Source organism: Tachysurus fulvidraco, chromosome 18 (assembly GCF_022655615.1).
Source record: "Tachysurus fulvidraco isolate hzauxx_2018 chromosome 18, HZAU_PFXX_2.0, whole genome shotgun sequence".
NCBI classification, from domain to species: Eukaryota; Metazoa; Chordata; class Actinopteri; order Siluriformes; family Bagridae; genus Tachysurus; species Tachysurus fulvidraco.
The window spans coordinates 17,324,125-17,337,180 of NC_062535.1; the positions used below are offsets into that span (position 1 = coordinate 17,324,125).

General features: G+C 41.8%; 1 protein-coding gene across 2 annotated transcripts in view; it reads right to left on the reverse strand.

The window, feature by feature from the left end:
• Nucleotides 1-558: 558 nt before the first annotated feature.
• The window catches only part of LOC113636342 (complement C3-like), a 48,209-nt gene continuing 35,711 nt past the window's right edge, over nucleotides 559-13,056 (reverse strand). Inside the window, exons 30-41 of one of the 2 annotated variants that reach the window (XM_027136385.2) lie at nucleotides 12,526-12,684; nucleotides 11,803-11,862; nucleotides 11,635-11,725; nucleotides 11,412-11,460; nucleotides 11,207-11,297; nucleotides 10,996-11,085; nucleotides 10,802-10,907; nucleotides 10,571-10,666; nucleotides 6,784-6,864; nucleotides 6,483-6,566; nucleotides 1,276-1,411; nucleotides 559-1,108 (exon numbers count right to left, since the gene is read on the reverse strand). In XM_027136385.2, coding sequence (XP_026992186.2) covers nucleotides 967-1,108; nucleotides 1,276-1,411; nucleotides 6,483-6,566; nucleotides 6,784-6,864; nucleotides 10,571-10,666; nucleotides 10,802-10,907; nucleotides 10,996-11,085; nucleotides 11,207-11,297; nucleotides 11,412-11,460; nucleotides 11,635-11,725; nucleotides 11,803-11,862; nucleotides 12,526-12,684 — 1,185 coding nt within the window. In that variant the 3' untranslated portion in view covers nucleotides 559-966. The other variant, XM_047803500.1, reaches the window with a different exon arrangement.

Below are 13,056 nucleotides of genomic sequence, written 5' to 3' on the forward strand. Positions count from 1 at the left end.
TGTGTTAAATAGAACTAAAGCGCTGTATTAGTATTAATAATTTAGGTTCGTCTCGTGGTCAGGTGATTATCCTGTTGCGGCCACCATATTAGTGGACAAATATAACTAGAGGAAGAAAATGGCTGCTAGTCAGCTAACTTCTGAAGACAAACAGTGGATACCAACAAATGTATTAAGATGAGGGCATGGTGGTTTAGTGGTTAGCACGTTTGCCTCACACCTCCAGGGTTGGGGGTTCGACTCCCACCTCCGCCTTGTGTGTGTGGAGTTTGCATTTTCTCCCTGTGCCTCGGGGGTTTCTTCCGGGTACTCCGGTTTCCTCCCCCCGGTCCAAAGACATGCATGGTAGGTTGACTGGCATCCCTGGAAAATTGTCAGTAGTGTGTAAGTGTGTGAGTGAATGAGAGTGTGTGTGTGTGTGCCCTGCGATGGGTTGGCACTCCGTCCAGGGTGTATCCTGCCTTGATGCCCGATGACGCCTGAGACGCCTGAGGCACAGGCTCCCCGTGACCCGAGAGTTCGGATAAGCGGTAGAAAATGAATGAATGAATGAATGAATTATATTCAGATAATTAATACATTTTATTGTGTATTTCATGTTAAACAAATCAAAACCTTTTGTTTTAAACTAAATAATCAATTTAAATGGAAACTCTGCTGCTTTGACTACTATGAGCATGACTCTTATTTAAATAAAACCTTTACCCAAAATACATGCACACTCTTGTACACATGACCTACACAGGGTTAATTCAATGTTTTTTTAACACATTTTTAAAAAATTGTTAACTGATTTGGTCAGTTTATTTATTTATTTATTTATTTATTTATTAAGATATCACAGATTTTTACATTTTAGGATGAATGCTAAGGTGAATAGTTGCTTAGGTGAGTAATGTTAGTAAATTCTCCATAACAGCAACAGAAAATATTTTTTTAGTTGTATAGAGAAAAAACAATATATGTTTATGTAGTGCATCCAAAGACCTCCAGCATTTGAGCCAGTTTACCAATGCTGATGTAAGTTTCTTTGTACTGACTAGTTTGACCTTCTTCACTTGTGGGCCAGTATTCAATCCAAGTCCACTCACCCAGGATGTACTGCAGCCTGACAACAACAAATGATACAAATGAGGGCTCATTCACACAGACAACACTATTAACAAACTTGGCCGAATACTACAGAGATGTGTTTTCCCTCTTCAACTACATCGAATTTAGCCCATGATGCCCATGGTGATTAGTTGCCCATGGTGATTAGTAATTAGAACATACTTTCCCTCTATCCTCTGTAGGTCAGCACTGTGGCCCATGATGAGGTAACTCTTGCCTTCCACAAATCCAAAAGACTGTCTGCAATTAGCTTGACCCATGAATGTCCTTATTTTGTCAAGTACATCAGGGTCAGAATCTGTAGAATAAAACCCAAACACATGTATTTGTATGGAAACACTGGCTCTTTTGTGGGATGGACATGGATATACAGAGTCGAATAAAACACTGTCACAGTCTCTCATATGGGTGTTGGTAACGATTGTAGGATTTCCAGACCAGAAAGCATTAAAAATTTGTCATGGACTCCAACTTCAATATAAATATCCAGAAACTCTAATTATATAGTTTTTAGTCATTGGCTTCTAAGGCTAATTGGATATCAAGGACAAACAATGTTTTATATAATAGCCATTTTAAATAAAATGCAGAACATGAATAAAATGCAGAACATGAGTCAAAAATAATTCCCACTTCTGTTTCCAGGTCTTTACCCTAATCAATTAAAATTCATCCCAAATCCAGAATAGATTTGAATTAAAAAATAATGAAGCTAGTATTATGAACCAAATCCAACCATGACCGGTGTGTATAGGTACACCTTGAACATACACATGTGTAACATCTCATCCTGCTATACACCATCTGAGTTAACGGAGGGAGACCCTAACGGAGTTCTGAACCACCGGAGTTCTATACTACAAAGACAGCTTGCATGTTAGCTTCAGCACACAGTTTTGTAAGTTCATAGCTGTCAGGGAGCACCCTGCTTCTTCTCCTGTGCACGCCCCGCCTGCTCGGAGCTCATCACCAATGTACTGATTTCGCAAACCTGCTCCTCATTACACTGGCCTATATAAGCACCATATCCGCTCCATTCCAGCGTCCGTTATTGTTTACTATTTCCTGTGCGTTTACTCTGCATGCTCGTTTCATTAAACCCTGTTTTTTCTTCATTTCCCTCCTCTCCAGGAGAGCGCTGGTTTGGGCACAATCGCTGTGGGATGCCGCTAGCCCGGCTACGCAATCTTATGCTGGAAGTGTTTTGCGCCTCCTCCGGTGTCCTCACCGCGGCCGACCAACTGCTCAGCTTACATCAGGGGAACGACAGCATTTCATCTCCCAGGCCTGCCTCGACCGCTTATGCCTCCCCGAGAGAGGGGCTCCCAGGACTTAGAGGTACAAACCATCCAGGGATGCCCGCTGGGAAAGGGGTGTGTGAAGTACTGCACACCGGTAGTGACGCTCCATGTGGGGCTATTCCATCGAGAGGAGATCAGGTTCCTGGTCCTGGAGTGTTCCACCGTCAGCGTGATCCTGGGGAGACCATGTTTACAAAACATGGTGACGTCCTGCAGTGGAGTCTCCAATGTAAGGAGCACTGTCTCTCCCAGCTTCCGACACAGGTTCAAGGGGCTATGATCTGCGCCACCCAGGTTACGACTACTACTCAGGCGAACATCCCCGAGGAGTACAGGGATTTCGAGGACATGTTCAGTGCCCAGGCCACCACCTGTCTCCCTCCTCATCGACCTGCTCCCCGTGCTAGGCTACCCAAGGGCCGCGTGTACCCGCTGTCCACTCCTGAACACCGTGCAATGGAGGAATACCTCCAGCAGGCTCTCCGTCAGGGGTTTATCACGCACTCGTCCTCCCCAGCAGCATCCAGATTCTTCTTTGTGGGAAAGAAGGATGGAGGTCTTCGCCCCTGTATTGATTACCGGCAACTGAACTACCAAATCGCTCCTCTTCCGTACCCCCTCCCACTCGTGCCCGCTGCTCTGGAGGATCTGCGGGATGCAAGGGTTTTCACCAAGCTCGATCTCCAGAGCGCGTACAACCTAATCCGCATAAGGAAGGGAGACGAGTGGAAGACTGCCTTCATCACACCCTGGGGGCACTATGAATACCGTATAAGTCATGCCGTATGACTTATCCATCGCTCCAGCCGTTCTCCAGGGGTTCATGAACGAGGTACTTTGGCCCTATCTCCAGAGGTTCGTCATGGTCTACATAGACGGCATCCTGATCTACTCCCGGAATCGGGAGGAACACCTGAGACACGTGCGTGCCATCCTGAAGGTACTGCGTTCACACCGGCTCTACCTGAAACTCTGGAAGTGCGAGTTCCACCGCCATACTATCCCCTTCCTGGGCTACATCATCAGTGCGGAGAGGATCCAGATGGACGAAGGAAAGGTAAAGGCAGTGAGAGAGTGGCCCGTTCCTGAGTCGATCAAGGAGCTCCAGCGTTTCCTGGGTTTCGCGAATTTCTATCGCCGGTTCATCCAGGGCTATAGCCGGATCACCGTCCCCCTCACTTCACTCCTCAGGGGTAAAGCCCGATCCCTGAGGTGGACCAGGGAGGCTCAGGAGGCCTTCCACGAGCTTCTCCAACGCTTCTGTAGCGCTCCTGTTCTGCGTCACCCAGACCCCCAGAGGCCCTTCGTGGTCAAGGTCAACGCATCTTCTACTGGAGTGGGGGCCACACTTTCCCAGCGATCGGGAACCCCTGCTCAGCTCCACCCATCTGTCTTCTTCTCCCACAAGTTCTCCGCAGCCGAAAAGAACTATGACATTGGCAACCGCGAGCTTCTGGCCCTCAAGCTGGCCCTGGATGAATGGAGACACTGGCTGGAGGGAGCCGATCACCCATTCACCGTGGTCACCGACCACAAGAACCTCCAGTACCTACGAGAGGCACGGAGACTTAACCCCCCGACAGGCATGCTGGGCACTCTTTTTCACCAGGTTCTGGTTGCACATCACCTATAGGGCCGGTACACTCAACAGCAAAGCCAATGCCCTATCCTGGATGTACGGGCCGGACGAACTCAGTGACCCGGAACCTATCCTTCCTCCCGCGCTCATCCTGGGGCCCATCGTTTGGGAGATCGACGGTGAGATTCGCATGGCATTGCTCCATGAGGCCACGCCTGCGGGATGCCCAGAAGGATGTGTCTTTGTCCCGACCTCCTGCCGACGCTGTTTCATCAGATCAGTCCACAAAGGACCGGGCACAGGCCACCCGGGTGAAAAACGGACGGTCCAGCTCGTAAAAGGCATGATACTGGTGGCCCGGCATGACAGAAGAGCTCACACGGTACATGCAGGAATGCCCTACCTGCACCATTTCCAAGGTCCCACGCCACCTGCCTGTGGGCAAGCTAATGCCACTCCCTATCTCTCACCTGGGAATTGATTTTGTGACTGATTTGCCCCGGTCGGAGGGCCACACCTGCATCCTGGTGGTGGTAGTCTGATTTTCCAAGGCCTGCCGCTTCATCCCCATGAAGAATCTGCCGACCGCCCTCGAGACAGCGGAAGCCCTGTTCCATCATGTCTTCCGGAACTTTGGACTCCCCGAGTAAATCGTCTCGGACCAGGACCTCAGTTCACGTCCAGGTCTGGAGAGGGTTCTTCAAACTCCTGGGGGTGTCCGTGAACCTAACATCAGGATACCACCTGCAGGCAAACGGCCAGGCTGAGCGAAAGATCCAGGAACTGAGCCGTTATTTGAGGACCTACTGCAGCCAGGATCAAGGGGAGTGGTGTCGGCTACTGCCTTGGGATGAGTATGCCCAGAACTCGCTCTGCCAGGACACTACAGGACTCACCCCTTTCCAGTGTGTGTTGGGGTTCCAACCGCCCCTGTTCCCTTGGTTGGACGAGCCTAGCAATGTGCCTGCAGTCGATTCCTGGTCCCGGGAGAGTAGTAGGGTGTGGGAGTCTGCACACACCCAGCTGCGTCGAGCCCTCTGCAACACCCCCCGACACGCCGATTCTCGGCGGCTGGAATCGCCACGCTTCCGTCCCAGGGACCTGGTGTGGCTATCTACCAAGGACCTGAAACTGAAGTTGCCCTGCCGCAAGTTGAGCCCTCGGTTCATTGGGCCCTTCAAAATCGCTAACAAGGTCAACGACGTGTCCTACCGCCAAGGTACCGCATTCACCCTACCTTGGATGTGTCCTTGTTCAAATCTTGTGCCTCTCCTGTGACTCACCCCCCAGGTGGCCCCGCAGCGCCCACACAACCGGAGATCGTGGACCACCCTGATATCTATGTGGTGAAGGAGGTTCTGGATTCTAGGCGGCGCAGGGGTCGCCTCGAGTACCTGGTGGACTGGGAGGGGTATGGGCCGGAGGAGCGGTCATGGGTGGCTCGGCGAGACGTGCTGGATCTGGCACTGCTGGCAGAGTTCCATGCTTCACATCCACGCTGCCTGGCACCCCAGTCGAGGGGCAAGCCTCGTTGCCGGGTCAGGGAGTCTGGTGCCGCCCCTGGGGGAGGGGGTGGTGTCAGGGAGCACCCTGCTTCTTCTCCTGTGCACGCCCCGCCTGCTCGGAGCTCATCACCAACGTACTGATTTCGCACACCTGCTCCTCATTACACTGGCCTATTTAAGCACCACATTCGCTCCATTCCAGCGTCCGTTGTTGTTTACTGTTTCTTGTGTGTTTACTCTGCCTGCTCGTTTCATTAAACCTTGTTTTGCTGGTGCCTCGGCTTCTGTCTCCTTCACTTCGCCTAACAATAGATAGGTATGTTTTCTGTATTTGCTTTTCTGTGTATGTTCTTTACCTGCCCTAGGTTTGTATTTTTGTCTGCTGTATTTTGGCATACCAAGGTTACTGTTTTTTTCATGCCTGTTCTCTCATTTAAGATTGATGGGATTATGTTGTAGATGGGTTGCTTTCCCTATGAAATCTCTGCTTATGGATATGAAAGAGTCTGCCTTCATGGGTACATTACAACATACAAGAAAGAAGTGTAATTCCGGCAGAAATTGTTTGGTTTGAGTTATGCAAACCTTTATGAAATTAATTTTCAATGTTGTGGACTGTTAGCACGGTTAGCACATTTGCCTCACACCTCCAGGGTTGGGTGTTCGATTCCCACCTCCGCCTTGTGTGTGTGGAGTTTGCATGTTCTCCCTGTGCCTCAGGGGTTTCCTCTGGGTACTCCGGTTTAAGCGGTAGAAAATGAATGAATGAATGTTGTGGACTGTAAAATATGTTAATTCCTATTATTTCATACTTGATATCAGCTTTAACCCTTTTTTCCAACACCAGTCTCTCTTTTTCGTGTACATCAACCTGTATGGTTAAAAACAAGAATAACCACGACCTTGGATTGATGCATATTTCTTGGTGTGACTGTTCTACATTACTGTGATCTACTGTCATACAAATATATAAATAAGACCTACCTCCTTTCAGGACGTCTTCAATCTTCATTTCATAATAATCTGTGTTTGGTCTCTGGTCCACGCTTATAAATTTCACTTTATAAACTGAAAAACATCATATTAATTAATGTATATTATTACTTTAAATGTTATTTTATCTTTTATGCATATACATATAATACTAATATATTTATTACAGATATTTGATTTATTAGATATTAAAGCTTGACATGAGTACATTGAGTGAGCAATGGTAAGGTACATGCAGATAGGATGCATCTGTGTGTCTGAATCTGGTGTTTAAATAGTTGTCCATGTTTACCGTAATCAATGCCAGCTTCACAAGCTTTGTTCTCTCGTTCTTCCTCACCAATTTTCTGTTTTTTCTGGACACTGCAGTTTTCTGTCAGGGAATATAGACCATTTCTCCCTTATGTACACACCTTTTATTGCATAACCATCATTATTAATAAAATACATTAGGAAACATGATCATTCTTATTTTCTAATCCTAACAAGAAGCAAACATCACAACTAGAAACATATGTACAGAAGACACACACGTTAGAAAGAAAGCCAATATTTAAGGGTGTTAAAGTAACCTATAAAGGAATCCCATTTCTCATCTGAAAACAATGCGAATTTTTCTAGCATAACTCGACACCAGATTTAAAATGTATAATAATAAATAATCAGCAATAAGTGACAGTTTGATTTCATTACCTGAGCGCACCATGCCCTTAAACAAAGAGAAAGACGTCAAAGTGAAGGACAATGGTTCAATGGCCAGTGAGAACAACAGACGGGAAAGGAGGGACTTCTGTCGTTTCCCTCTCCTAGCTTAAAATTTTTGGGTATTACATTATTAATATACATGCTCGCCTGTGGTGAGACATATAAAAGGTGTTCCCAGGAAATACAATTGTTATCAAACACACATTTCTGAGGCACTGCCAAAAGATATTCCCACTCCACTCGGTCAAACGTCAAGTGTAATCACGACCAAAGATGTTTGGAATGAATTACTTTTAGAAGAGTGCAAACATTAAAAAATAGCTCTCCCACTGATAAAATCACTGGTCATCATTCCTTATGTTTACCTTCTGCTCTATGTTCTGTAAAGCTGCTTTGAGACAATGTCTATTGTAAAAAGCGCTACACAAGTAAACTTGAATTGAAATTTAATTGAATAAAACCTGTCTGCTCCTCAGATATAATCTTTGAAAGCATGTTTTCCATTCAAGAAGCCAACATTTTAGCCAAAATCTTAGCATTTACATTTTGCAAAAAGAGGGGATTATAAGAGCTTCAAGACTTTTTAGAAGCAGAATTATGGATGCTTGTGTGAGCATCTCTGGTAGGAAGCCCTGCACTAAGGATTCATGGGGAAATAAATGTAGACCATTTACTAAAAAAAAACCCAAAATATTAAAAAACCTTGGTGCTTTAATGCTGTGCATCATTTTAACTGCTTGTGTAATTTATTTTATTGCAGTAACAGCTGAATCAATTGTGGTTATATTTAAATCCTTTAGAAAGCAGGTCATATCCTAAAAGTCTGCTGGAGATTTAAATGTACATAAGGTGGAATAGAAAGATTTGAAGGTGTCTTTAATTGTCTGAGGGTCAGATATCCATTTTCCTTGTATGGTGTTTTAACTGATATGCTAAGAGCTGGCAATATTTATCACCATGTTTATAATAAGAATCACTGGTTTGCAATAGAATCCATTCAGCCACAGTTGTCATAATGAGGTCAAATTAAGTCTGCAGATCAAGATGCCATTTAAACTGGACTGAAGGGGTGTTTCACAGCTGCTGTTCGAGTTGAAAAATAAAAAATCCACATCCCAAATGATGCAAACCTATGTACTGACTACTGTATGGGAGCCATCCCATACAACTAGTGTTCATAAACAGAGGATGTAAAGCTACAAGATCAACTTTTATCTATACACTGAACATATTAAAAAAAAATGTATGTAGCACCCCCTGCCCTACTTAGCCGTGTCAAGTCTAAGCTCTTTAGGGTGGGGTGACGGGTTCAATAACTTTGGGTCTCTCGACTAAAGAAATTAAAATACTCTGATACCTGAACACAATAAAGAAACATTCATAAAAACAGTTTTGTATTTATTTTTCTATATAAAATATATTGTGGTATGAATTATAGAATGTATATACTTATATATTTAAGTAAGTAAGTTGAAATATGTATAACAATATATAGTTATGAATAACAATAGTCAATAGGTTTTAACAAAATGAATTATTATCCCCTTACTGAATAAATTGAATAAACAATGCAAACAGTTCAAATACTTCACTTTGAAATATACAAAAAAAACAGCAATGAATATGCACTCAAGGAAAATACTTAAGCACTCTTACTGTTAACTAGTTTAGTAACGGTGTAACTTTACACTCTAAACCAACACATATTACCAAAGTGTAAATTCACCATAAATATTATTGTGCCCATTCACATAAGCAAACACTCACTCACCCAACCCCCCGATGCAGGCCTGTGTTGTTGCTTGCATGCGTTGTGGCCTTTGAAACATTTACATCTGGCCTCTACACTCAAATGAGCCAAAACCAACACAAATAACAGGTACCTGAGCTCTGTTGATCACTCACACTCTAAGCGGAGACATCACACACGATCCTCGGAGAATAGTGGTACATTTCTCGCAAACCAAGGCAAACCGAACAGTCTTGATGAACGCACGTCTTTGCCACCGAGTGCTTTTCACTCACCCGATCACAACCGTAACTCAAACTGATCTCCCGAAGTGTCCAACTCAAAGTATTAAATAGTGCAATACCAATAGGCGCAATAGGTAATACGCTGAATGCAGTATATCATTCCCGTAACGTTATGTAGAGGCACTCCGTTTCCACACAACCGGGCAGTTTCTTCTCAAAGAAAAAAAGGGTCTCACCAACAGTTAATAAGACGAAATCATGGTCCATTAACACATCCCCTGGTTAACATTAAAGCGTAAAAAAACTAAAACACTGTTTATAAAAAAAAACAAAACAAATCCATATAACACGCATTTAGCACGAGCGTTTAGCACGAGCGTTCTGCTTCCGCCACTCTCTTGAACGCGACTCGTCTCAATCTCTCTCTCTATTTATTGACACATTACCAACCAAACACATTGCACTCTCATATGCATGGGTGGGTATAAAATAATAAAGATCCAATCACAGAAAAGATAACAAAACTTGATAGTAAACAGCATGTCTTCCAAGTGCATTTAAACCAAACTTTCGTGTATACACGGAGTTTCTCAACCCTTTTGGCCGCCATTGACGAATTAAAGGGATACACTTATTTTCAGATCACATAAAAAATGTTAATCTCTTTAAACACAGCAGTTTAATGAATAGTGTACTTAAACCTTATTATAAAACAAACCTTTTCAGCCATAAATATCTGAATAGGGCAGTTATTAAAAAATAAGCTTTTAAATAAGTATGACTTGAGCTTTTATATGCACATATTCTTAATAAAAGAAACATAACTAGTAACTTACATGTATATGAAGACACAATAGTACCATTTAAACAACACAAACAGTGTCTCGATCTTAAGAGACCCTAATGCATTGCTTAAGGCATAATGCCAGAGGGTTAATTCAGCCAACGTACTTGACCATGCTCAGATATTTATTGGTCAATTGATTCTACCCGGGGAGGTACAAAGGAATTGTTGCATGCTTTAGCCAAGCCTTTGGAGTTAAACTGCTTCCCCACATCATTATAAGTAAAGTTCACTCTTAATGGTCGATAAGTCGTCACTCAGATGGGATCGTAATTCAGAGCAAAATAGTTCTGCCAAGGATGAGCTGTTGTGACTTTTTTGTTTTAGTTCATGATTTTTCAAGAAAAATCAAAGCTGTCAAACAAACCTTGATGTGGACACTAAATGGTAGACAGAAGAGAAGCATAATGCTGAAATATAGTATAATTCTACAGGATACTTCTGGAAACACTGGAAAATCTGAACATTTATTACACAATGCAAAATATTATATCTTTATTATATATTATTCCATTTGTTTATATTTATCGCATTTGTCAGCTGTAAATATGTTTACCTTCAGCACACTGGCAAAGATCTTTCTGGTCACTGCACAATATGTTCAGGGCTCCATCTTTCTTTGTAGGATGGTAGAACTTCATACAGCGTTCCCCTACAGTACAAACAACACAAGGGATTTTGTGTGTGTGTGTGTGTGTGTGTGTGTGTGTGTGTGTGTGTGTGTGTGTGTGTGTGTGTGTGTGTGGTTGTGCATGCCTTTGTGTGGGTTTATGTGTTCATTTTTTACCTGGAGAGTAGTACTCATACACACTGACAGCAGCCGGTTGAAGCAAAGCAACATTATTTATCTTGTGCACTCTGAATACAATCCTGTCTGGGAGAGAGTGTGATACCTGACAAAAGAGCAAATTAGCTTAAACAGATAAACTTTTACAACACTTAATACCTTAAAAATTGAAAATAAAATATCCTTCATTATACCTTATCTAAATACATAATGAGGGAGCCTCGTTCTGAAAGCTGTTTGTCCATCTCAAACTTCTGTATATATTTGTCACTTCCAACTGTTAGCTAAGATTATGAATGTAATAAAACAGATGCCAGACATTAGCTTCTGCTAAAACATTTATGCTTACTGTTTGAAATTATCATCACAGAACTGTCTGTAAGTATCTTTCAGATTTCTGCTTACATCTCGAAGATCATTTTCATCCACCATAAATCCTGTCAGCAAGCCGATATCTAAAATACTCATAGTGGCATCTCTTTCTGGATCCTTAAATCTGCAATGATGTATAAATATGGACAATGTGTTAATATTTTTATAAAAACTGTTAAACAAACACAAAAATTAGCAATTAAAAATCTACATGGCCTTTATTTTCCAGTATACTTACTGAATGTTAATGATGACCTCGTAACTTTCTTTGGCATTTAGGTAAGATACTGAGAGAGAATTTGTATAGCATCAATAACATAGCATAGCAGGGATATTTTAAATATCTCAGAATAAAATTATGGTTAGGCATATTTATATATTATTTTGGCATCACAAATGGAAAATAAAGTGTTTTTTATGGGGGTGGGGGTAGAGGGAATTAAACATGAGCTAAAATTTACCATTTGATTCTTGTCTCATTTCAACAGAAAGATCAAACTTTTTGCAGTCGCTCTTCTTTTGTACGGGTCTATCATAATAAACTGTTGTTACCTATGAAAAAGAGGAGTTAGTTTTATTTTTTGTAATAAACTACAATACAATACAAAACAAAGGACCATAATACTCACTTTGAGAACTCCAGCACCAGTTCCCGTAGCAGTAACATTAACCTCTTGCCTGAGCTGAACCTGTAAAAATCCAGGTATAGAAACCTTCATTTTGTAACATATGATGTGCTGTGCACTTTTCCATACTGTGGACAAAACTAATGACTTTTATAAAACATATTTTTCAACATTGAGATCATCCACTTTAATTAGCAGGTCTTTACTATTTAGCATTAAAATGAAGAGATTGGTTGATTCTCAAAACTGCCACATTCCCAATTATATAAAAAGGCTGGGTAATGAGAGAATCTTTTTCTTCCTAAAACAGTTGTGGTTCGGGAACACTTGTAATTTCAAAGTTGAAAATGTTTCTGGCATTTTTTTACATTAAAAAACTGTGATTTTAACAGGGCCGTGCAGTTTTATATTCACTGTGTTAACAATTTAGTAAATCATAAAACTATTATAACACAAAGCCTCTGAGGGCAAAAGTTTGCATGCTTTAGACATTTTAGACATTTATCATGCTTTAGACATCACATTAGACAGTGAACTAGCTAGCCTTCACTGTTGTGAGCTTTACTGTGATCCAGCACATCTGTGTTCATAAAATGTTAATCCATCTTTATTGAGATCAGACCATATCACACACCAGTAGTAGCAAGGGATAAGACAATGTTTAAAATAAAAAATTTAAATTAAAAGGAAAAAAAATCTATTTATAACAAACAATTTTATAATAACCTTCTCTGAGCGTGTAAGATATGCAGTGTTCTTGTTGAAATTCCATTTTCTTTGACGTCTTCGTCCACTGACGCTCACATACACAGTCAGATCTGTATTCTGAAGATCTTTTACTTGTTTATAGAACTCAGCCACTGCTTGGAACACCAGTATGGTTGCCTAGATGACATGGAAAAGCAAAGATGATTTTTTAAATTGATTGTCAACTGAAACAAATTTACAGTGATGCTTGAAAGTTAAAGCTTTAGAATTTTATCTATTTCTGTGAGTAGACAAAATGAACCAAATCAATCAAATGAAACAAAAATGTTATACTTGGTCATTTATTGAAAATAAACTGAAAATTCAACTCAAATAGTGAAACTTGTGCATTATATAAAGTCTGTACACACAAGTAGTTTAAGTCTTTGGTACTTTTAATTGTGATGATTTTGTCTCACATTTAACAAAAACCCACCAACTCATTATCTAAAAAAAATTAGAATACTTCATAAGACAAATAAAAAACATTTTTAGTTAATTGTTGGCCTT